Below are 23,595 nucleotides of genomic sequence, written 5' to 3'. Positions count from 1 at the left end.
GGCTATACTGTGCTGCTCCTCCTGGTTGGAGGAAAAACAGTACATATAGAAGTGAGAACAGACATCTGTCAAGCATCTAATTACCGCTTCTGGGTTTTCAGTTGTTTTTTTTTTTTCATTAAAAAGGCCATTTTCACCCTCCTCTCCAGAAAGGAAAGCCAGGAAAATAGTTACAACAGAAATCAAGTCAAAAGGTCTTGTATTTTCCTTCTCCTTTCTTCATTCTCTGCTTCTTCCCTTCCCATTTCTCCTGTTCCCTCTGTTTCAGCCTTCCCTCCCTTCTTCCTTCAACAGTGGCAAATGAAAAAAAAAGGAGAAGGAAACAATAGCTTAAAACTTGTACTAGACAAAATTTGAAGAAAGAAAGAAAGATAAAACAAATGGCAAACAAGTCAAACAAGTTATTAAGAGTTATTAGCTTGCCACGCTCCCCCCACCGCTCATCCACCCTCACAGCCAGAGAGGTTGTATCCATCCCTGTGTGCACCAAACAAGCCCTTTGGCAAGTTTATTTTTCCCAAAAAGAAATGTGTCATTCTTGACCTTCTTCCCCTAGATCCTCATGTGAATGAAGTTGATCCCTGGTCTGGCTGGGCTGCTTCAGGTTAGGTAGGGAGACACTGCATTGTCCTTAGCACAGCCCTGGGCCTGCAGCTGGCTGAGGAGCTCTTTCCATCCTGGCCTTGGAGGGTGCATCCAGGCTCTGGAAGACTCTTTACAGAAATTCTTGCACTTCTACATTTGTCAAGTAATATGTATTTCTTTTCATTATCAGGAGATCTTCAGTTTTCACGACTCCATAGTTTTCTGAGGGGAGGAGAATTGCAGTGGCATTTCATCTTGGGAGGAGCTCAGCTCTCAAACCTGCCTCTGCCCCCAGTGACCATGGTAGCAGTCAGGCAAAGGACAGTGACCTACTGTAGCTTTCAATGAGCTGGAGATGCTGCTGTGCCCTCTCTCCAGTCCTCACCTTAGCTTTTTTGGATGGAGAGAAGCTATGCCCATGATAGCCCTAGCACAGGGGTTAGCTACCAAGGACTGGGGCCACAGCTCTGTCCTGAGCAAAGCTCTTGATTTTCCCTTGATCCTGTGCATTTATTGCACCTTGCCAAGGGTCAGGAGAGAACAAAGGACATTAGGGACAGAGCTGGAGGAAATGAGGTAATTTTGTTTGTGAAAAGCTTTAGAAGAGGAGGGGAGGCTGGTTTCTCAGATCTTGGGTCACATTTGCCTTGTGTGAGTCGTGGGTGATCTGCAGGGGTTTTGTGGTTTGTGCTTGCATTTGGGGACTTTCCAGAGCTTTATCTTCCCTTGTGTGTGGCAGGAGGAGCTTGGTGAGGTGCTTTCCTGGTCTTGAAGGGAGATGGGCCTTGCCCAGGTAGAAATAAGAGATGGTAGGCAAGTGACTTGGGTGCCCAGAAAACAAGGACCAGGAAAGAGGGCCGTCTGCAGTCATGAGTATCAGGTTATCTTGCTGTTCTCTCCTTTATCAGGTTACTCACTCTTTTGTATGGTCACCCCTCACTAATTAGCTAATCAGGGCTTGAACAGGGTAAGAGGGCAGTAATGTTCATCAAAGGAGAAGATAATATAAGCTTTCAAAAGGTCAGGAATAAAATTTGAGACCTGAGGGGCCGAGGAGATGTGTATACGCTGCCAACCAGCTCCCTCTGCAAGGCTGCAGGGAGGGGCTGGGGCATTGAAGATTTTGTTCCTCAATCTCTTGCTGGAGCCAAGAGAAGAGAAAAAACATGTCTAACAGCACTTGTGGGGGCAGTGGGGAGTTTGTTTTGCTTTGTTTGGTTTTGAAACCCACGATAAGTTCCGCCCCCTTGACTGCTCTTGGAGCATAATCCTGGCTCTGTTTTGAGTCCATGACTGTCTCTGCAAAGGAGGACATTTATTTTCAGAGCTGTCTGTTCGGGTTTGTCAAGCCTGTGCTTGGAAAGCTATGTGGAAAGGAAAGGGATTCCCAGAGAGAAATGTTTGCAATGGCTGTGCAAAGCCAATCGCGGGCGACCTGGTCCGGTCTTGCTTTTGGTGAAACGCCAAGACCATGTTGTGAAATGCAACCTCTTTATTTCATATTTTTTTTAATTTTATTTTTTTTTTCCAGGCTGTAGCATAATTTCTTGCCCAGCCTGGGTTACAGCCAGGACGGGGAGCTTTACCATGCTGGCTGTCTAGGCTGGATGCTCTGGACTAAAAGCGTGATCACTCTGGTTTGTTATTTGCCAGTGGCCATCAGACTTTTCCAAAATATAGTCTATCAAGTGTGAGGGTTTTGTTGTGCCATGGTGGAGACAACAGTCAATGAAGAAGGATAAGTGATTATAGGCAGTCTGGTGCCTTTCTTGACCTCGTATTTCAGCAGGAGATGTAACGAGCTTCTTTTTCTCATGGAGGAATAAACCCACCCCCAAAGAAAAAAGCAAACTGTTGCTTTCCCACATCCTGGAGAAGGGCCATAGCTGCATCATGCAACATGAGCCTTCCTCATCTCTAGCTTTGAAGTAGGGGTGGCCTGAGAGCTGGAGCCTGGTGTTTCTCAACCAGGCTATCTGGAAGCAGGGAGCTTTGAACAAAAATCCCATTCGTGGCAGGGCACAGAGGTGTAAACCAGAAACCCTGGGTTAGTCTCTTCAGGGTGGTGGGGGGCATCCTGGCAATGGGAACTGGCCCAGTTCTGGGGTTTAATCTCATAACTTGGGGGAAAATGTGCCTAGGCAGTGTTAATTTTCTGTGTCATGCTTTTGGATGAGGTATGAATTCTCCAGGCAGAGCAGGGGACTCTGGCTCCTATTGGCACTGGTGGGACATGTACGTCAGTCATGTTACAGGGGGATGGCAGTGGAATCCTCTCTCCCATGACCCATGCCATCCTGTCCCATGGATGTCTGTCCTGCTGCCAGCACCGAGCTCTCCCAATCCCAACTGCTTTTGTAAGACTCAGCTTTAAACCTACTGCTTAGGTAAAGAGTAAAGTACTGGCCAAGTAGAACCAGAGCCTGGGGCAAGCACCAGTTGTCCTGTCCCATAACCTCCTTGTCCAGGAGCACAAGTGAGGGGGCATGTCTCCACATGGGCAAGCAGTGCTGTTCAGGCACAGGTAGTTTTTTCATAGCCTGTGTGTGGAGGATATTTGAGCACTTTAAGAACATATTGATTTTACAGTGAGAAGATTGGAAAATTCCAGGAATTAATTTCCTTTTTTTTTTTTTTTAAATGAGATACCAGCCGTAGCCAGCAGCTAAAAGATACAGCTTTTTAAAGTTATTTGGTGTCTAAAATTGTCTAATGTTTTACATAATGTAGTTTTCAATATGAACCCCAACCCAGCCTCTTTTGCAGTTCAAGACAGGGGTGGCATTTCTGCTGTATTTGAGGGCAGTCAAGCTCAGTCCCACTTTCCTGCTTCCCTGGTCTCCAGGCAGCTGGAGTTGGGCTTTATTAAAGAAGGGTAGGGGAGCACTGACCTGTGTGGGTACTTCTGGGAGGGTCTCTCCAGGCAGCTGTCACAGCCGATGGCCAGGGGGGTGGCAGCAAGACCTTTGCTCTTTGGCCCTTGGGCTCCCATGGGTCTGCATGTGAAGAGGAGAAGGACAAAAGGGAGTCAGTCCCTTTCAGAAGGCTGGACATGCTTATCTGCGATGTTGTTCATCTCCATGTGGGTGCACGTGTGCCGGGCCATCTGAGGGACAATTATGCTTTAGTATTTTTTGTAGCTTAATCACACCACCAATGTCCACGTTGTGACAGAGACCAGTGAATAAACACATTGCTGCCAGTATTTCCAGTTTGTGAGTCTCCAGTCCTTGACTTCGAGTAGGGGTAATTTGTAATCTTGGTAAAATTTCTCAAATTTTCTTCATGCTCTGGAAGGAAGGGAAGGGTGTTGTATTGACCCTGGGCAGTGGTGTCAGCAGCACCTTCGGATTGTTCTGGCCAAAGTCCCTCAGATGGTCTGACATAAGGCTCATCGAACGATAGCAAAGCAATTTCCCACCATCCAATTCTATCAATAGAAGCAAATCCCCTGGGGGGTGAAATGCGCTTGCTGCAAACAAGGGCTCATTTTGGTTGTGAGCATCATCACATGGGCAAGCAGCAGCAAGGCTGCAGGCTGGAAACATTTTCTCTCACCCAGGCTGGCTCTGCCCCGTCCCTCCTGCTTGCACTCGCGTGGGCACAGCCCTGCACACAAGGCAGGCACCATCCCTTTCCATGGGGTATAAATGAGATTGCACCTGCCTGGCACTTCACAGAGGGGCCGAGTCTTTGCTTTTCCTCCTCCTCTTCCATATTTCCATGATGAGGTACCTGTACTGGGCAGTGGTTATTCTGCCTCTCTTGTTAACTTTTCCTGGCTTGCACCTCGTATCAACATCTGTCCTCTTTTTCCTCCACACCTATCACTTTTTTCTTCACACCCCTGTGCTTTTGAGGTCAAACACAGCAGTGCAATATGGCCTCTTCTCCCTGTAGGAGAGCATTGCCATACAGTGGTACTTGGAAGTGGCATAAGCTCCATCAGTATAACTGTACTTATGCTGATTTAAAGCATCTACCTCAAGCTTTTATCAGCATAAGCCTCAATAAAAAGGGAAAAATCACCCACTTCCCTGGCAGAGTTATATTAATGATGTAACTAGACCTAAGGGCACATTTACTTTAAAGTTAGGGTAGTTTAACACAGTATGTGATTTCAGTTAAATCTTCCAAAGTATTTGAGGACACTTCTATTTATGTTCCATTCACACTAATTTAAATTTATATTAAGTCCATCAGGATCAAGTTTGAGTTAACTTGAACACGGCTTTACTTTTTGCACTGCTTTGCATGGATTAGAAGCAACAGAGCTAAATCATCACAGTCCCCTGTGAGAGCAGTTTCACTGATAGAAAGATTCAGGTTTTTTAACCGCATTTATCAAAACAACCAGCAGGCACAGGCACAGCTTAATAAATGTGACTACGTCCACCTATCACCCAAAAGGTCTTTAAACTGCAATAACTATAGTTGCAAAGTGGGTGCTCTGGTTTTATTTAGCCTAACTGGTTTTGAATCAGATGGGCAACAATGGTTGCTTATGGGTAGAGAAGACCTAAGAGAGCTCCCTACAGTGGGTAGGTACTGCAACCCTGCTGTTAGACAAGTCCTACCAGAAGCCCTTCTCCATGCAGAAATCCCATGGCTGGTGTTTGTGACAGCTCTTGCTTCTGGTTACTGGGGCCTCAAGACCCTTGTTTGGTGTGCTGGCCAGGAGGTGCACATCACAGGGACATTGGACACCCAGGTCTCTCCAGTTTCACTCAGATACCCGTATGGCAGGGGAGATGGCTGGAAAGGTGGGGGAAAGAGGAGACTCTGCTGTGCTAAGAGTTCACTCCCAAATCCCACCATGGACACCACTAGTGCATGGCCTCCTGGGCCTTCTCAGGACCCCTGGGAACACCACTGTCCCTGTGTCACTCAGACCCCAGGCATGCTTGCAATGTGGGGACTCCTGCATTTGGAGCATCTTTGGAGAATGCCAAAAGCTCATAGGCAGGTGCCATACCTTTGCCAGTGCTTTAATCTAACCAGCAATCAGCTTGAGAGCTTTCAGGCAGCTCTTGGGAGGCAGGTACTAGTAATTAAACCTCACACTTTTTGGAAGGGCAAAGCAGGTCTGGCTTTGCCCAGCAATAAACTGCATCTGTGTTGCAGTGACATGCCGTAGCCCAGAATGGGCTGGGCTACCCATGGGTATGGGACATCCTCAAGTGCCAGCACGAGATTTGACATGGCTGAAGAAGGAGATATTATGACATTGCAGAGGTCTGAGCTTTCACTGTGCTTTAGCTGTTAACAAAAGCATAGGTGGGCTATCCTGTGTGTTCTTGTCCTCTCAGAAATTTCCGTATATACAATCCTATTTATTTAAATCAAACGGAAAAATTGTTCATACACCTAGAAATACTCTACTGAAGGAAACAGGAGGTGAAGGCCCTTCGTTCAAAGAAAGAGTAGGGAAAATGCCATTGAGACTTCTGTGAATTTCATGGATTTTCTTTTAGTGGCCTTTTATTTCTCTTCTACCTAATATTCCCCCTCCCCCTATAAGGCATCTCAGGACTTGTCAGATTGATCTTCTTCATTTTGTTCTGGAGGACTTTTGGTCCTTCAGGTCTCACCTGCTGACTGTAAGTTCAGTGCTGATAAATCTTTAGCAAAGGAAGCTTTTCTCCAAGGTGTTTCTCAGCCACATGAGTTCAGGTGAAGTGCACAGGGCAAACAACGGAAAAAACACTGAGCTTAACAGAACTTGGCTGTTTCACAGCTGATGAAGTCTTACTGCTGGTATCGCCAGTGACATTATCTCACTAGCTGTCCCTGTCTCCAGAGTATTCCAGGGATTAAAAAATGAGTAGGCAAGTCTTGAACAAGAGTCCTCCAACATGATCTATTTTCCTTTTGCAGGTCACCTTTAATCTCCACCAGGGTGGAAATTCCTTTTCTCGTACTTATTTTCAGTTTTGTTCTTACTATATTTCCTTTACATTTTTTGTTCCTCTACCATGTTCTGCTTTGTTTGTGCTGCTGGCAGTGGAAGTAATTTAAAAATTCCCAGTCTGTGAAACAAGTGATCTCAAGACGAAATTGCTCCCAAGGGCTCCTAGCAGCTGCAGGGGCAATTGGCATAAACGTAGATTTAAGACCAGTGGGTGAAGGCAACTGTAAATAAAAGTGCTAGCTGTGGAAACTATTGGGCAGGTTTCTGGGGGAAGGATATTTCAAATACACTGTGTGTCCCAGGTGTGTGGCTGGCAGCCTGTGAAGAACTAGAAATGTGTGGGGCAAGACCTCTCCCTGTGCCGTAGTGCTGGCTCATCCCACCTTGGCTGGGAGGAACCACATAAGGTGCCAAGGAGCAGGAGGACCCCAGGTTCTGGTAGCTTCCCTGGAGAGAAGAGGCCAGTGAGGCTGGGAGGTGATTATGTTACTGGGTATTAACAGCCCAGCCACTGCTGATGAAGAAACCCTGGACCCCACCAAGGGAGATTTCAGCAGGCCTTCTGGGCTGGGAATCCCATCTAGCACCTGTGGTTGGAGGCTGGGAGGACTGAGCATGGGAATTTTCATGCTTTACCCACCCTGGTCTTATACATTTTCTCTATCTATGGAAGGCTTCCCTACACTGTGTTATGGAGGACGGTTAGGGTGGCAGGAGGTGGACTGGAGCAGAGGCCTGAGCTTGCTCAGGGTGGAAAGAGGCAAGCCATCTTGGACCCCACCGCAGGCTGGCAGGATCGCTGAGGTTGTGGAGGAAAGGGCCAAGCCTTAGACTGGGCTCAAAAAAGCAATGTCTGCCAGACCTGCTGTGCTGGCCAGCTTCGCTTCCCTTTGGATGTGGTGGACTTTGTGGGCTTAGCCAGAGCCAGGCAGCCTCACAGCTACCAGTAGCTCTTTTCAGTGAGTGCAGCCCTCTTCCTCTCTTCAAATTATCCTCAAGTGATTATATTTCTGCTTATTTTACAATGATTGTGCTAATGATTTTTGCAAATGAATTTTAAACCGAGAGATGGCTAGCCTGATTATTTGGCAGCTTTTACTGCTATCATCACATCCAATAGCTGTTATTCAGAAAACACTCTTTGCACTTGTGTTTACTCACCCAGATTATATGGTGGGGTTGGGCTCTTTTGCTGGATACTTTCCAAGCCACCAAGAGCTTTGGAGGTGGCAGCCCAAACGCTTCAAATGCAAATACTCAAGCCAGAGAGTATTTGTCTGAGTATCTGCCAAGCTCTCATTTTCTGGGAACACGCTGGTGAATAAAAATTTAGTCTCATGAATGTTTATGGACAACAACCAAGAGAACAGCTCCAAATCCCACCCTTCCAAATAAATTCTGCTTCTCTTCGGACGCATAGTCCCAAATTCATTTGTGCTTACCAGTTCATGTCTAGTCCTAGCCAAGGATGAAATATCCATATAATCTCATTTCTTGGTTCTACTTTCCTTTTTTTTTTTTCTGGGAAAGGAAGGGGTTGCTCAGACTGATGCTGAGATAAATTCTTGCTTCTCAGTGCCTTTGATACCCACTTCTGCCTCTAACTCGCCCAACAAATGTTGTACAGAAAACACTTGTTGCTTCCAAATTCATTTTTATCCCTTCAATGGAAATTGCTGGTTTCTGGCCAGTGTTCTGTCCAGGCCAGCAGTGCATGAAGCAGGGAGATTGTTTGCTGTGCTTTCAGTGAAAGGAGTGAATGTCTTTGCCTATGGCACCTGGTGTTTCCAGCTGACCCACTGTGCTTCTCAGGTGTTCCTCAGCCAGAACTGCATGGGGAACTGTGAAAACGCATATAGCAGGCTGATTCCCTCAGGCCTGAGATCTGTACCTGTCCTGCAAGCAAACTCCTGCTGTCTTTCCCTGTCTTTTTATTTTAGGAAGTGTCACATCAGCAATGGGGCTTGAGGAGAGATTGAAGGCCAAGAGAGAACAGTGATGGACAGGCTAATGCCAGGCACAGCGTGCTCAGGAAGGAGTGAGTTACGATATCTCCGTAGCTGGATATTAATTCCTTTTGACAAAAGGAGGCCAGGGGCTTTGCTGCTGCTTCTCCTCTGAAACTACCATCTGCAGGTATCTGCTCTAATTTGGTTTGTTTGTCCAAAGCAAATCTGACCTGGTAACATGGCATTACATTCAAAAAGCCCTTTCCTGGCTTGGGATCTGTGGTGGCTGCAAAGCAAGTCTGTCAGACAAGGCAGAGCTGAGCCTCCTACACAGTCCAGCACATCCAGGACTGTGTCTGCACATTCCCTAGGAGACAGGAGAATCTCACCTCCATGTTGTGATGGGCAATAATATCTCCCTCTTCTGTACTACGTGCTCCCTGTCCTTGCAGGTCTGGCCAGTGCAGGCTGCACTCGCATAAATGCGGGATGTGTGTGCTAGGGATTGAGGGCAGCACAACATTTCCAATGTTCTTTTAATCCCAGACAAGAGTCGAAGGGAAAGATTTCTGAGGCAGATAAAGCTTACTTCTCTTTCAACTTTACTAGCTGCTAAATAAGAGGTACTGAAGCTCACAGAGTGGCATGAGGGACACAGGTTCACTGGCAGAGAGGTATCATGGAGCTCCCTCAGCCCCACAGCTCATTTTTAGAAGGGATTCCAGCTCACAGAATTTGCTCCAGCTCAGAGAGGAAGCTTTTTTGTTCAAGGTATCTTCAGCCTGTGTGCAACCATCCCACTCAGCTCTCAAACCTTCCTGGTTTTACCCAGGAAAAACAATCTTCTCTGTCCACTCTTCCTCTCACCAACCTTCCTGGCACGACCATCTTTCTCCTTTACCTGAAGGCCAAAATAACCAAAATAGCAGTCTTACTGTTTCCTTCATGTCGCTCTACTGCCTGCTTAGCCTGAAACACAATATTTAAACAGGAAGGATATCAGCACAGACACAGAGGGAACCACAAGCAGCAACCTCAGCAAAGATGTAAGGCAGCACTTTTTCCCTCACATCAGTGTGGGTTAAGGGCTTTGTCAGGTGAGCTGCATTAAGTTTAGCTGTGATAGGTTATTGGTGCAATTACCTGCTCTAAGGAGACATGGGGGACCTTTAAAGAAGGTGAGTTTTGCTAACAAGGAATAAAACAAGCGGGATTACCAGGGTCCCTTCAGCCCACCTGAGCACCTGGGGAACTGGTGTGGGGTCATGGCTGGGGTGAAGCAAGCACTTGTGTATGGGCTGGGGTACGGGGGGAATCGGGGTCATGGGCTGCATTGTCTCCGCAGCACTGAAAGCTGCTAAGTGTACTTTTGTCACTAATTTAAGCGTAACTAGCTCTGCTTTCACACAGAGAGAGGAGCTCGTAAGTGAGAAGGTGTCATTTTTGCTGGCCATCTCTGGGCAGAATCATACTTTAATTCACTTGGGCTGCTGCCCCTGCACCTCTGAAAATGCTGCCACTAATTAGGTGGTGCTCAAAGAGCTGGCAGCTCCCTCACATTGCCTTTGAGAGAGACTTCTCTGTGCTCCCAGTGAATGAAAATTGTCTTGGGACCCAGAAAGATATAGAAAAGGGAAACCGTTTTTAGAGCCAATGACAGGATTTACATGCTGAGCAACTGGTCATTCGCATGTGACTCCTTTGCTTGGTTGGTACCTGGCACTTCAAACCAGAAGTATCCCTCTTCCACTGCCTTCCCCCTCCTCTCCAAAAGCCTGACCCACAGCCAGTAGTGCACCTGACTGGTGACACTGTGGTGGTCCTTTGGAACGACTCCTCCTGAGCCTTGCCTGCCCTGTTCCACCTTCGCATGGCTGTGCTGTTGCAGGCCTGGCGTTGTGCAGGGGCTGCGTCATGCAGGGTTCTGTGAAAGCAGGAGACGCTCACAGACAAAGACCCAACCTCCCCACCGTGCCAGGTTTCTGCATCCTCTACATGGCTGCAGCCAGGCCTGCTCGCAAAGCTGGAGACCAGTCCAACTGCAAACAAGGTGGGCACAGCACCGAGCTCTTCTCTTTAGTGACCAATGACAGAACCCAAGGGAATGTCAGGAAGATGTGCCAGGGGAGGTTTAAGTTGGACATTAGGAAAAGGTTCTTCCCCCAGAGGGTGGTGGAGCACTGGCACAGGCTCCCCAGGGAGGTGTCATGGCCCCAAGCCTGACAGTGTTCAAGAAGAGGCTCAGACACATGGTGTGAACTGTGGGGTTGTCCTGTGCAGGGACAGGAGTTGGACTTGATCCTTGTGGGTCCTTTCCAAAATGGGACATTCTATGATTCTATAGCCTCTGATGTACTGCTGCAGACATCCTCACAGGAACTGCTGTGGCAACATGGGCGCAACCAACCCCATGCAACCCACTCACCTGCTGCCTCCCTCATTTTTCAGCTCCAGGCCCTTTGCCTGTGCTCCTGCCCTCCCTCCTGCCCATGCCCTTGGAGCCTCTTCTCTCCCAACAATGTGTGTTTTTCCAGTAGCTCTGGGTACCCAGCTCCCCCACCCCCCGCGACATGCAGGGTGTTGATTTGACTGGACGTGAGCTCAAAGCTCATTAAAGACTCATCAATAAGGGCAATGAGGAGCTGCGTGGGGTGAGACGGGGGAGAGGGGGCCCGTGGCAGGAGGGGCTCATAGCTCTCCTCTGTGTATGGGAGCAGGTTACTATGTGCCTTCCCGGGCTGGTGTCTCCGTGAGTGGCTCTGTGCAACCCAAGGACCCACAACCGGCCGGCATCGTGAGGTAGGTGCATCTACTGGGACAGTGGTGTCTGATATTGGGGGTTGGAGAAGGGAGCATTGCAGTGGTGGTGGGGAAGAGCTGCCTGCCTACACAAGCATCCCTGGGGAAGGGGCGCTGCAGGTGCTGAGCTCTCCTCCATCCACTCTGGCTTGGATGTGGGGCTGAGAGGCTCAGCAGCACAAGGACAAGACAGGATGAAAAGCAGTTTCTGCCTCCCAAAGGTGCTGGAGTGGTGAGAAAATGGGGGCAGACCCACCTGCCTGATGCTCTGTTTGGGCAGTGTGAAGCAGACACGCTGCCCAAAGAAAGAGCAGATTTTGTTTATGCTTTACCCTCAGCTGCACCACTGCTACCCCAATTATCTTTTTGCCATTTGCCACTGCCATTGCAATGTCCACTTGATCAAGAAAGATGCCAGTTGCTGGGAAAGTAGTGTCCTTCCCAGCTGCCACCAGCACATAGAGCCAACTGGATTCCACCTCTTGTTAATGGGCAGCTGCAGCAACCAGTGTCCACTTCAAAACCCCCTCGCCCCAAGCAAAAGCCTGGACTGGGCAGAGTGTTGCTGCTGTGGTGGAGAAGCAAGGCATGAGTCCCGTTTCCATCCAGGGAACCAGTGCTGCCAGGCAGGGTGATTGGGAGGATGGTGGTCCAAGAGCAGCACCCAGAAATGGTATTGAGGGCCTGAAAAGTGGAAAGCTTTTCACAGTGCCTTTGGCCTGGAGGGAGATATAGTGAGCTTAAAGGATGTATCTGTAAAGACACTGTAACAACACTTAGGTGAAAACCTGGGCAGGTTTCCCTGGGCAAGGGTATCCAGTGAGGAGAACTCTGGGAATGGGGTAGGTGACATCCATAAGAGAGGAATCAGTACAGCTGCCTCTGCCTGGAGCTGTGACTGCCCTTCCCAGCCTTGTGCGCTGCAGTTCCAAGGATCAGTCAAAACCACAGCATTTCAGGTTCTTGGTACCCCTTTGCAGAGGTCCTGCAAACTCTGGCAGTCTCTGACAGTGGAGTTGAGTTTCCCAGCCTGTAAAGCTGCTGCAGTGTTTCAGGGCGGCATGTCTGTGCCTTTCATCCCTACCTATCCCAAAGAGACGCTGACCCTGAAGGAGGTCCCTCCATATCCCTCCTCTGTCTCCACGGCACTGGAGAACTAGCCAAACTCCTCTGCTTCCTCCCTTTCTACCTTCTTCCTGCTCCTCAGCTTCCATGAGTACTGCTTGGAGGAAGACAGCCACAGCCTGGCTACCAAAGGCTCCCCAGTTTGATGGTGACCTTACTATGGTTCTTCCAGCATGTGGTGGAGACCTCCAGCACATTTATTTTTGTCTCTCCTCCCTTCAAGAGAAGCTTTACCACAGTTTGGAGTTTTGTACTGAGGAGAATAAAAATCAGGCTGAAGACGCAGCTGCAAATGCATTTTCTTCTGGAGAAATTTAATGGGCACATGGAACAAACAACTAATGTCCTTATGCTGGAGGTGGACTGCCCCATGAAGCTGGGTCCTTTATGCCGGGGATAAAGCAAGTGAGAGCCGTGTCTGGCCCCTGAGGAGATGCTCATTGCAGTGAAGGCTGTGCCTGGCCCTGGTGGTTCAGGGTCCGCACCCTGGTACAGGCTGGCCGTGTGAGCTGTGACACAGGGACAACAACCTTTCCTTCACCTGCCTTGTCTCCTGATGTCACAAACCCCAGGAGCTGCTCATTCTACAACACTGTATAGCGCTTAGCATAAGAAGTAGCGAGAGGAGAAGGAAGCTCCAAATGTTAAAGTAGTAGAGATAATAATGCCCAGCTAGTTGCAGGCTGATCCTAGGTGGCGGGAGCTCATGGCCTTACTGAGTAATGAGCACATTTTCTGGGCTATTTCAAGGAAAAGCTCTGCCGAGGGCTTGCTGGCTAACAATGCTTGTGTGTGGTTCCCGTTAGAGGGAGATAAATCTGCTTTTCTCTGCTTTCCACCCCAAAAAATCGTATGAACAAGTTGGAGCCTCACAGCAGCCTGAGGGCTCTGGGGCATGATTATCTCTCCATTTTCATAGAGAAGGAGAACAAAGAGTTTGGCATCTGAAAGCGGGACACAGATTTTCTCTCCAGCTTGGCTGTGCTGCAGCAGGAAAACTATGTTGTCCTCTGCGTGGTGAGGCTCTGGTCTTTCTCAGAACTGAGTTTGTGTGTTGGAGTGGTGCCGGGCAGTTTCACAGGTGCCGTGTTTTGAATAAGTTCTTGGTGACCTGAAATAGCATTTGGTTGCTGCCGTGACCCTGATGGTCTGTGTTTGGGGGAAGGACTGTGTTTGGCCTCCTCCATCTCCCACCTATGTTTCCCTTTGTGCTTTCAGATGAAAGCAGTAGCAGAGATTTTTGAGGCAGTGCAGGGTTTTTACCTGCCTGTCTTACTCCAAGAACAGCAGGTGCTGGCTGGCATGGAGCAAGCTGGACTGGATGCCCTGTGGATGGGCTGTGTCCCTGGCTGAGAGCTTTCCAGCCACAGGGGACAAGCACAGTGGCCAGTTCTTCGCTCCTTTGCCATGCAAGATGAGGAGAGATCACTCCCCTGTTATGCTGGACACCTCAGGGCAGTCTCTGGATCATTCTCTTCCTTTTTTTTTCTTTTTACTTTATTAAATTGTGGCAACAAAGCCCAAGGTGACTTTTTCAGGTGGAGGTTATCACTTCCCGTTGCAAGACCAACTGCACCCAATTTGATCTATTGTTCTATGACATCATACAAAAACAAACCACCACCAACAAAAACACCTAAAAAAGAACCCAAAATACAGCAAGCCCAACACAGCAAATAACCAGTGACGTTACTTGCAATGTCTCTGGAGGTGCATCAAATCCAGCTCTATGTGTATGAAGTTGTTATTTCCTCCCTTCACATACGGCACAGCTACGTCTTTTGCATGGTACTTGTGACTCCCAGAGAGGCTGGGAAATTTACCATTGTGAAGGTCGTGGTCCAACTGAGGATGCTGTTGCAGCTCAGAGTTTGAGCTAAAATCTTGGCTCAGAGGTGCAGTTTGGGTAAGGTAGTGGCTGGAGGGAGCAGTAACTCACTCTGAATTGGCTGAGCTGTGACACTGGAGCTTCTCCAGGGGAAAGAGTGACTGGGCGAGTGCGGATGCCTGCCCAGACTGTGGTGGCAGTGCCTGGAGACCATGCTGGGCTGTAATGAAAGGGAACAAGATGTACAAGGCAAATGAGAAATTCCAGCTGAAATTGCCATCTGTGTTCATTTTTAGGCACTTCTGCCCCAGCGATGTTCTTGTTGAAGTCAGGGGAAGGTTTTTTCCATTAGCCTCCCTGGAGTGGGGTTGTCCCTTAGCAAGGAACAAGGCAGACAGGGGAGGCCAATAGATTTTGTTCCTGGGTTGTGCATACAAAAAAAAAAAGGTGGAGAATGTGCAGTTTCTGTCCTAGTGGAGGAATAATGAGTTGGAGGTTTGTTTTTTCTCAGCAGAACTAGCAATATCTGCTTTTCTCTTAATAATGTCCTTTGTCCCTCCACCTCTAATGACAGTTCCCTCATGGCAGTGTTTGCTGACTCCATAGTCCCCCACACCACCCCATCCTCAGTGCTCCTGCCTGTCTCCCATGTCTCCAGGCTGCCCTCCTGGGAGCTGCCTCCCTCCTCCTTGGCCCCATCCACACTGACTGTTGTATGATGCCCAACAGGGCACTGCCAGGTACACCACACAGCCCTTCCTTGGGAGAAGCACTAGCTGGAGTCTCTTCTCTCTCTATTCCATTCTTCTCAAGGAACTGGATATCTTTGAGGGCTGTGCTCCTTTTTCAAGTACGACTAAAACTCGCCAGTGAGCTCAAAAAGTAACTGAGGTTGATTACAGACAGGTGGGTCTTTCTAGGAGAAAGCTGGGCTAAAAATGTCCACGTTGCTTCAGGCAGGACAAAAGAATGATGTAGCAAAACTACATATGCTACTAGTATTGTGAAACTGGCATCCCAGTGTGCCAGCTTGCACTGTATAAGAAAAGGAAAACAGTTCTTAATTTATCAGCACATTTTAAATGGGCAGGAATAGGCCTTTAATCTTTTTAATGCAGCAGTTTTGCTGCGGAGGATGGAGACAGGGATGCCTTCAAGCTACTTGTCTGTCTTCTCCGATCTGGAAGCTGGTGGGGGCTCAGGGAGCCGCCTGCGGGCTGCTGGGAGGCTGCTGCAATGGGAGCGCAGCACAGCTCAGCTCCCATCCTCATGCTGCTGCAGTCGCTCGGCCTGGGTCCGGATGATCTGTGGGAGCTGAGGAATAGCCCTGCTGGCTCTCTGCTCCCTGGAGAAGCTCCTCAGGTGCCAGGATGAGCTTTAAATGAGAGTGCAAAAGCAGCTCAAAGGCTGCATCATTTGCATCATTCAAAAAAGGCACAAAACCCTCACTTTCCTTTGAGGCAACATGAGGCAGCCCCAGCCGTGGAGGTGAGAGCAGTGGTGGTGGGTGAAGCACAGTCTGCAGCTGGGAGCAGTATCTGACCCCACTTCACCCTGTGGAATGAGGAGCTAGAGGAGATTCAAGTGGGCAACCAGAGGCAGGGAGGGCATTGCAATGGCTGACCTGATTCCTCCTGCTTTCATAATGCAAAAAATCAAGGTGCTGTAGTTCTTTCCCTGTTTTTTTCAAGGCCATGATGGACTGCCACAGCCCTCCCAGGATTGTGTCTGGTGGCTGCGAGATGTGTTCTGGCCTCATGTGGATGTCCCGTTCATTTAATGCTTCGCAAAACATGTCCCATGCCTGCCTTCCCTCGTCTGCTCATCTGGATAGGGTTGTGGAGTGGTGCCAACACTGCCTGCCACGTTACTGGGAGCAATGCAGCTTGCCAGGGGCTGCTGGTTGAGGAGGAAGATTTTCCAAGGACCACATGTCAGACCTGGACATCAACAACCCAAATCTCATGCAGAAAGGTGGAAAAGGTGGGGGTGGAGGACATCCAGCATCTCCATCACCCAGGAACGCTTGATTTATTTTCTTTTCGTGTCCTCTGTGAGCACTGATTTCTCCTGTAGCCAAGTAATCTCATCTCTTCAAGGGAAGGGAGATGAAAGGTTGGGTGGCTGCAGTGGCAGCAAGGGCAGAGGGCTGTAAAACACAAACCCTGTCTGCCTGACCCAGCTGGGCAGGACAGCGATGCTCCAAACCTGAGTGGACCTCACGTAGGGCCAGCACCTCACTAGCATCCTCAGGCTCCCATGGGGGGCTCATCCCCAGACCCTCTGGCTCTCATGGCTGTGGGAAGCTACAGCAGAGGCTGCTGCTGCAGCGAGCAGAAAACTGGCTGAGAGTCTGCTGTGCCCTGATCAACTGGTCATGGCTCTAAACAAGATGCAAGAGCCTTGGGGCTACTTGGCTGTCATTAAAATGGTGTGGATGGAAGGAAAAGTCTAATTGACTGAACAACAGCCTGCACTGTGTAATTAAACTAATTGTGGCTCTACCTGCATGGGTCAGAAGTGATTTGTGTGGCTGTTAAAGCACTGACAAGTAAGAGGTGGGGAGGTGTGAAAGTATTTCTTACATGTGTTGCCACAGGTAATTTTGCTGTTTCATTTCAAGCAATTTTATGCCCTTGAAATTTTTTGTTTCTGTCAAATTTGAGGAGACTGTTAATATTTCACACTGAAGAAGGGGAAAGCAAAAAGGTCACTGTTGTTAGCAGTTTCAGGCAGCAGCGTTTTAAGTGGAGGTAGTATATTTTCAGGACTATTTTCTTATTTGAAGTGAAATTCCTCAAAAAATAAAAAAGAGAAGGGAAGGACTGTTTTCCAGAATGCATTTCAGCTCAGCTCTGCACCCGCTAGGGACCACACGATTGTTTTTATTGACTTGAGCAGCAGAAGACCAGGCCTTCTGCACGGCTTGGTGAAACTCGGGTCACTACTTTACTGCCAGGGATTTATGATCTGAGCTTTTAGTGACTGTTTTGAAAGTCTTGGCTTCAGAATGTGGTGTATTTAGAAGAAGCCGAATGAGAAACCTGCTATAGTGTCATGTTCAAACTCTTTGACCTTGTTTTCAAGTCCTTGCGAAGCAGCACCCACCTCCAGCTTGTAGCTCTGTTCTTATTGATTATCATTTTGAGTCCTTCAGGCATTTTACTGTGCCCAAAGCGCCGTGTGCTTTTCAGAACAAATAATGTGACATGACAGAGAGCTGCTGAACTGGCTCTGCTCTCTCTAGGCTGTCAGCACAGGGCAGAGCCCTATGCTCACTCTGGAGGAGACCCACATGTAGAAGTGGAAGGGTTGGTGCATTTTTGTCCCAGTGTGACCACTGGTCCAGCGTGTGAGCTGATGCCTAAACGTAGAAGTCAAACACCCAGCCTGGAGCAACTGATGCCTGTATTTTTCCTGGTCAGAGCTGTGTGTCTGGGGAAGGACATGGTGCAGCTGCGCTGCAGGACATGCATGAGCCCTTCTGCTTTAATCATCCATCACTGTAGGAGACAGGACAGTAGGCAGGATGAACCTTCAGTGGGTCCTCTTGACTGTTTTTCTGTTTCTTGACTGTGGAGAAACCCCTATAAATCTAGTTGATTCTTTCTGAGCTGGAGATGAAGGACCTCACTTCTCAGGTAAGAAGAACCTGACAGTATGGTCTGCTGCTCCTCTGTTGTCCTACAGCAAGTATAAGAAACACAAGCTGTGATCATCTAGCTGCAGTATCGCTCCAGAACTGTGGCAGCAAGAAGAGGGGAAAAAGCACAGGGAAAACAAGATATATAGATACTTTTTAAAGACAGCAGCTTACCTTCTGTTTTCTGTCTCAGAAAAAAAAAGTAAGTCAAAATGGCTTCTACTGAGCCTAAGTTATTATGTCTCCAGGCATAGCTAATTATCCTGACTTAGCCCAGCTCTGAATTCTTCCCAGGGGTTTTGATGCTATTTCTTCTGGTTTGGTTTATAAATTGTCTTTATTTTACTTTCCTCCTACGTGTTCTGTATAATCTTTTTGCTCTCCCTGCCTTACTGAGGACCCAGGAGCTGGTAGGACACTGCTACAAGGTGTAGGACACTGCTACAAGGTGTAGGACAGAAAGGGGACCTGGTAACCAAAGGCTTTGCTTCAGGTGTTCAGCAATACTTTCTTCTGGCATCAGCCTCATGGGCTATGTGAAACAGGACATTTTAGAAACACTAATTAATGAGTCCTCCAAGCATCGCATATGTTTGCTTAGGAGACAAGACTGCCAAGAGTAAGCAGCTCAAGCAAGACCAGCTTTAACTGCTAGAACATGCCACCTCTTCATAGCATTGCTTTGTTTTCTGATATACCCACTTGTTGTGTGGGGGGTTTTTTTTCTTTTTTTTTTTTTTTTTCTTTTTTCTTTTTTTTTTTTTTTTTTTTTTCTTAATATGTGCATCTGGGAATGTTTTTGTCAATCAATGGACTTCCCTGGGAGATTGTAGCACTCATCACCCTTACAGCCCCTGGTGGAGGCTTAAATTCAGCTCTGTGTAAAATGGGCTGAACTGAGTGAGAACCAATGCTACGCCAGTCCCAGACCCCATCTTCTGCACTGGCTGAGGGAAGATGCTGAGGGGAGAGGATAAAACCAGGAAAAGTAGGGAGCATTACTTTACTGGAAGAGTCCTTCAACCTCCAACAACTTGCAGTTCAGGGATGTCCTGAACCGCAGCAGTAGCTCCTGGTGGATTTTCCTTCCATTATTTTTCCTCTTAATTTCCTTTTTGAAGTCATGTAAACTCTTAGCATTCAGCATGTTCTGGGGTAGGCAGTCTTACTCCATAGCTCTGGATTTTGTGGAGCATCACCTTTAGCTCCTTTTGAACCTAGCACTTGCTGTCTTGATTTAATCCCCAATAGTTCTTGTATCAAAAATGATGAATACTTGTATTCTATGACACTGATACGTTTATAGACCCCTGTCAGTCACTGCTTCCACAGGATGATGGTTTCTAGTTCATTTAGCCTTTCCTCACATGGAAGATGTTCCACACTTTTGAGCATCCTTTTGGTTCTCCTCCATGCCTTTTTCTGACTCTGCAATAGCTTCTGTAAGGGGAAGAGAGAACTGCACTGAGTTTTCAAGACATGAATGCAATATTGTTTTAGACACTGTTGTAATGATGTAGCCTGTTCTCACTTTCTTTCTGAATTGTTTTGGTGTGCCGGTTACACACTTCTTAGGGCCTAAAATCAATGGAAATCATAGAATCATAGAATGTCCCAAGCTGGAAGGGACCCAAAAGGATCATCGAGTCCAACTCCTGTCCCTGCACAGGACACCCCACAGTTCACACCATGTGTCTGAGGGCTTGTCCAGTCTCTTCTTGAACACTGTCAGGGCTGGGGCCGTGACACCTCCCTGGGGAGCCTGTGCCAGTGCTCCACCACCCTCTGGGGGAAGAACCTTTTCCTAATGTCCAACTTAAACCTCCCCTGGCACATCTTCCTGCCATTCCCTCGGGTTCTGTCATTGGTCACCAGAGAGAAGAGATCAGTGCTTGCCCCTCCTCCTCTCCTTGTGAAGAAGCTGTAGCTGCCATGAGGTCTCCTCTCAGTCCCTCTTGATTCCAATTCACTCCATTGTCATCCCACCACCTCATTGTCAGCCACCACCTCATGCCACCTTCCTGCCACCGCATGGGGACCCATGGTCTTCAGCGGGCTGAAGCACCATGTGCTGCACAAGGATGTCTGGTTTTCACTGTGGTCCCACTAAAGGTTTGCTGCCATGGCTGTCCCTATAGCCTGTTTCTGGGACACCCACCTGCTGCGTCCAGTTCAGGTGTCCCCATGGGGAAAGCTATGCTCGTGGCCACCTACCCAGCCTTCACAACAGAGATGAATAATCTGCTTATTCATTAAATTTTTAGTGAGACTTATTCAATTAATCCTCAGGACTTTGTAGTCCTGACTAAGTGTGACTCCAGTGGTTCACAGGCTGGCTATGGTCACTAGCGAGCATCATCTGAATACACCTGATGATTACAGTGTCCCATGTGACATGGTGTTCAAGGAGATGCTGAGCAGATCAGCAATTTCCTTGCCAGGCACTGCGGGTGCACAGACGTGATCTATGTCGCTGCCATGACAGGGGATTAGGGCATGGCATTGCAGTGTGGGGCATGTCCATAGTGGACATGTCACAGTCACGCATGGCTGGCTGGGCCACACAATCTCTCAGATAGCTCTGTGGCTGATGCATTCAGTTTTGGGCCCCAGACGTGGAGCATGTGGCACCTCCGTCACGTCCTCCTCCATCATCGCTCAGACATGCTAGATACATTTCTCTACCTGGACTGCTCTGTGGTGGGTCAACCACAGGCTGTGGCTTCCCTGCATGCATACTTGTCCTGGAGCTTTTCTTGCAGAGCAGGTGTTGGGATGAATAAGAGATGAGAGTTGATGGGTTTGTTATATGCTGGTAACAACCAGGTTTGAGCCTGTTGTTAGCAGTCTACATGACCATGGCTCCTCAGAAGGATATCTGTGGAGCAAGGCAAAATTATCCTCCTTTTTCTCCCTGGGGAAAGCAGAGAGGCATGGGTAGGCTGCCCTGATGTGCACCAGTCTATCCAGTGAGTCCACCTCAGAGCCAGTAAGACCCTCCCATAAGCCCACTACACTAACACAGAATACCTTCTTCTCTCCGTCTTCTCATCAGGAGCTTTGCCCAGCACTTCCCATTTCATCCAAGCTCAGCCAGTGTGGAGGCTGCCCTTCCCACTTCTCCAGCCCCTGAGCAAGAGCAGCCATACAACTGAGCCACGATGGGTAAGATGGACAACACCTCCGTGGAGCTGAGCTCCCCCTCCGAGGTGAAGCAGGCAGCCTTGGAGGAGACAGAGACCATCGCCCCAGAGGCTGTGAGCACGAAGAAGAAGAAGAAGGAGATCCCAGACAGAGGCTCCTGGAAAGGCAGATTTGACTTCTTGCTGTCCTGCGTGGGCTATGCTATTGGGCTGGGCAACGTCTGGCGCTTCCCGTATCTTTGTGGCAAGAACGGAGGAGGTGAGAGAAACACACAATGCCTGTGGTCATCCCTGAGCAGCTTTGTCTCCTGAGCTGGTGTTGGTTTGGTGTGGGTCTGGGCAAGTGTCTGGCCCCTTGGTTGAGAGCTCTTCCTCATTATGTTTTTAAGCTGTCAGGAGACTAGTTCCCATGGTCTGTGGGCTTTACTAATAAATGCAGGTTGGAGAGACGCAGCCCAAAGAAATATAACAAGGAGTTTGAGTTTTGTCAAGCATCTGCAGTCCAAATTTTCAGGGCCACAGACAAGAGTGTCTAGGATCTCATTTATTTACATGGAGGGTTATGCACACCGGCACCCAAGTGGATACTGGGGATTTCCTAGGGAAATCAGTTTATGTCTGCTAATGGTGGGTTTCTCCTCAGTCTTGTGCATCCTAAAGGTGTAACAGTTTTGCACCTGAGTTTGAGTCATATGTGTGAGGACTTTTTATTAGAAACTTTGCATGGACCATAGCAGGGCTGTATAGACATATATACAAGAATCCATATGTATGACCGTGTACATAGGCATGCAAAAGTGTCATCACCTATGGAAGGAAATGAGCTTTACTACAGTGCTGTGAGAAGGGTCACAATTATCATCTCCATCCTAATGTTTGGAAAACAGAGGGCATGAGAGGAGGTGGCAGCGGGTGGAGGACTTACAGTAACTGTGATGCAGCTGGTAGTAGTGCCCTCCTCTGCAGACAGATTTTAAAATTATTTCTATTATTGTGCCACTACATTGTTTCCTCACCAGTCCTCAGCTGAGATTGTGCCAAACCATTGCAATGCTAGAGAAAGGCAGACAGTGCTGGGCTGATCTGGGAGATCAGCTCCCTCCTCAGCTACAGACTTTCTGCATGTCTTGGATCAAGTTAGGAAATATACCCTTGTGCCTCAGCTCCTTTCTAATGGTGTTATTTCTTCAGCCTTGGCAGGGAGACGTTTTTGTGGAGGGGAGTAAAGGCTGCTTTGGCATCAGCAGAGCAGACATTTTTTCTTTCCCTCCCCATGCACAGTTCCCCCATTGTTTGTACTTGCTATGAAAATAACCTTCCCTCCCCTGCCCCCTTGAAGAGCTGCTCACCTTCTTAAACCATTCCTCAGACTTCCCACAAAAGTCCAAAACACTTTGCCTCACCTTTAAGGCCGTATATATAATTTTAGTACCACTCACTTTTTGCTCTTTGCTTCCCTCTTAGCTTATCACTGCCCAGAGTCCCTGTCCCCAGTGCCACTTTCATGCATGCTGCTCTGAGGGTCTCTTCTTGCGCTCCTTCTCCACATCTTTTTTCTTTTCCGTTTACCTTGAATTCCATTTTCAAAACCCTCTTTGTCTTTGGCTCTCATGACTTCCCATATTATCAGCCTACTTCTGCTGTCCATGACATAGATGGTGTAGGATGGTCTTCTCATCCCACTCTGGGAAACAGGAGAGGGGTCCAGCTCCCTGCAGCTGTTTGTCCTTTTGCTTCATGGCATTTAGGAGGATCTTGGCCCTTTCTCTGAAGCATGTGGAATGAGTCCTGGGAGAGACTGGACAGTTATCAATTTTGACAAAAAGATTTCTAGTTCAGTATGTTGTTTTGTGCAGAGGCACAATCGTGTAGTTGCACTGGGTGAGGTTTAGGGGAATCAGCCAGGTCTACCTAGGGGAGTCTGTGCCACCATCTCTATGGCCATGGTGTGGGTCTGATATTTTTATCTAGCCACACTCTGGCACTTGACTGCGATAGCCCTCCTCACACAACAGTAGCCCTGTGGCTACGTCCCGGCACTGTTTTTCAGCCCGGTCTCTGCCCTGCGATTGCTGCACCATTGCAAAAACACTGGATCCGTGCTGCCCGTGGCTCTGTGTCCTCATGCATAAAGGTGGGGATGACGACGTTGATAATTAGATGAGGGGTGTTTTGAAGATAAAGTCAGTCCTATTTACAAAGTCAGCTGAGAACCGTGGACGGAGGCTGCTGTGGAGGTGTGGAGCGCTATTATTAGCAAGAGCAATGGCACACAGGACGATCTCTGCCTCAGCAGCTGCAGGCAGGCAGGGGAACCAGCCAGCTGTGAGCAAAAACACCGGGCAGACAAAAAGCAGGAATAGGTGCCTTCCCCCTTTCGTGCCGCTCATGGCACCCTGCACCGCTCATCCCTCTCACCCCTACCCAGCCTGGCTGCTCCCGCAGCCGGCAATAATGAGCAGCAAGTGGAGGCTGCTGCTGCTGGAGACGGGCAGGAGAGCTGACGCACGATAGCGTCACCGGGAGCCGATGCGGAGTGGCGAGGAAGGGTCGCACGGCATCTGATTCGCAAATCGGGTGGGCACCGTCTTGGCTCTGGCCCGGCGGAAGTG

The 23,595-nt window shown here is 48.5% G+C and overlaps 2 protein-coding genes across 2 annotated transcripts in view; both read left to right on the top strand.

Moving 5' to 3' along the window:
• Positions 1-21,019, top strand: part of LOC102097804 (sodium- and chloride-dependent betaine transporter) — a 64,754-nt gene extending 43,735 nt beyond the window's left edge. The window contains exon 15 of the mRNA XM_065035504.1: positions 20,896-21,019. Within this exon, the coding sequence (XP_064891576.1) occupies positions 20,896-20,973 (78 nt within the window). The 3' untranslated portion in view covers positions 20,974-21,019. The remainder of the gene's footprint in view (positions 1-20,895) is intronic.
• LOC102097632 (sodium- and chloride-dependent GABA transporter 1) overlaps positions 21,002-23,595 on the top strand; it is a 30,367-nt gene continuing 27,773 nt past the window's right edge. The window contains exon 1 of the mRNA XM_065035517.1: positions 21,002-21,242. Within this exon, the coding sequence (XP_064891589.1) occupies positions 21,002-21,242 (241 nt within the window). The remainder of the gene's footprint in view (positions 21,243-23,595) is intronic.

Source organism: Columba livia, chromosome 1 (assembly GCF_036013475.1).
Source record: "Columba livia isolate bColLiv1 breed racing homer chromosome 1, bColLiv1.pat.W.v2, whole genome shotgun sequence".
Taxonomy (NCBI): domain Eukaryota; kingdom Metazoa; phylum Chordata; class Aves; order Columbiformes; family Columbidae; genus Columba; species Columba livia.
Note: the sequence above shows the minus strand (reverse complement) of the source record. Positions and strands in the feature narration are given on the sequence as shown.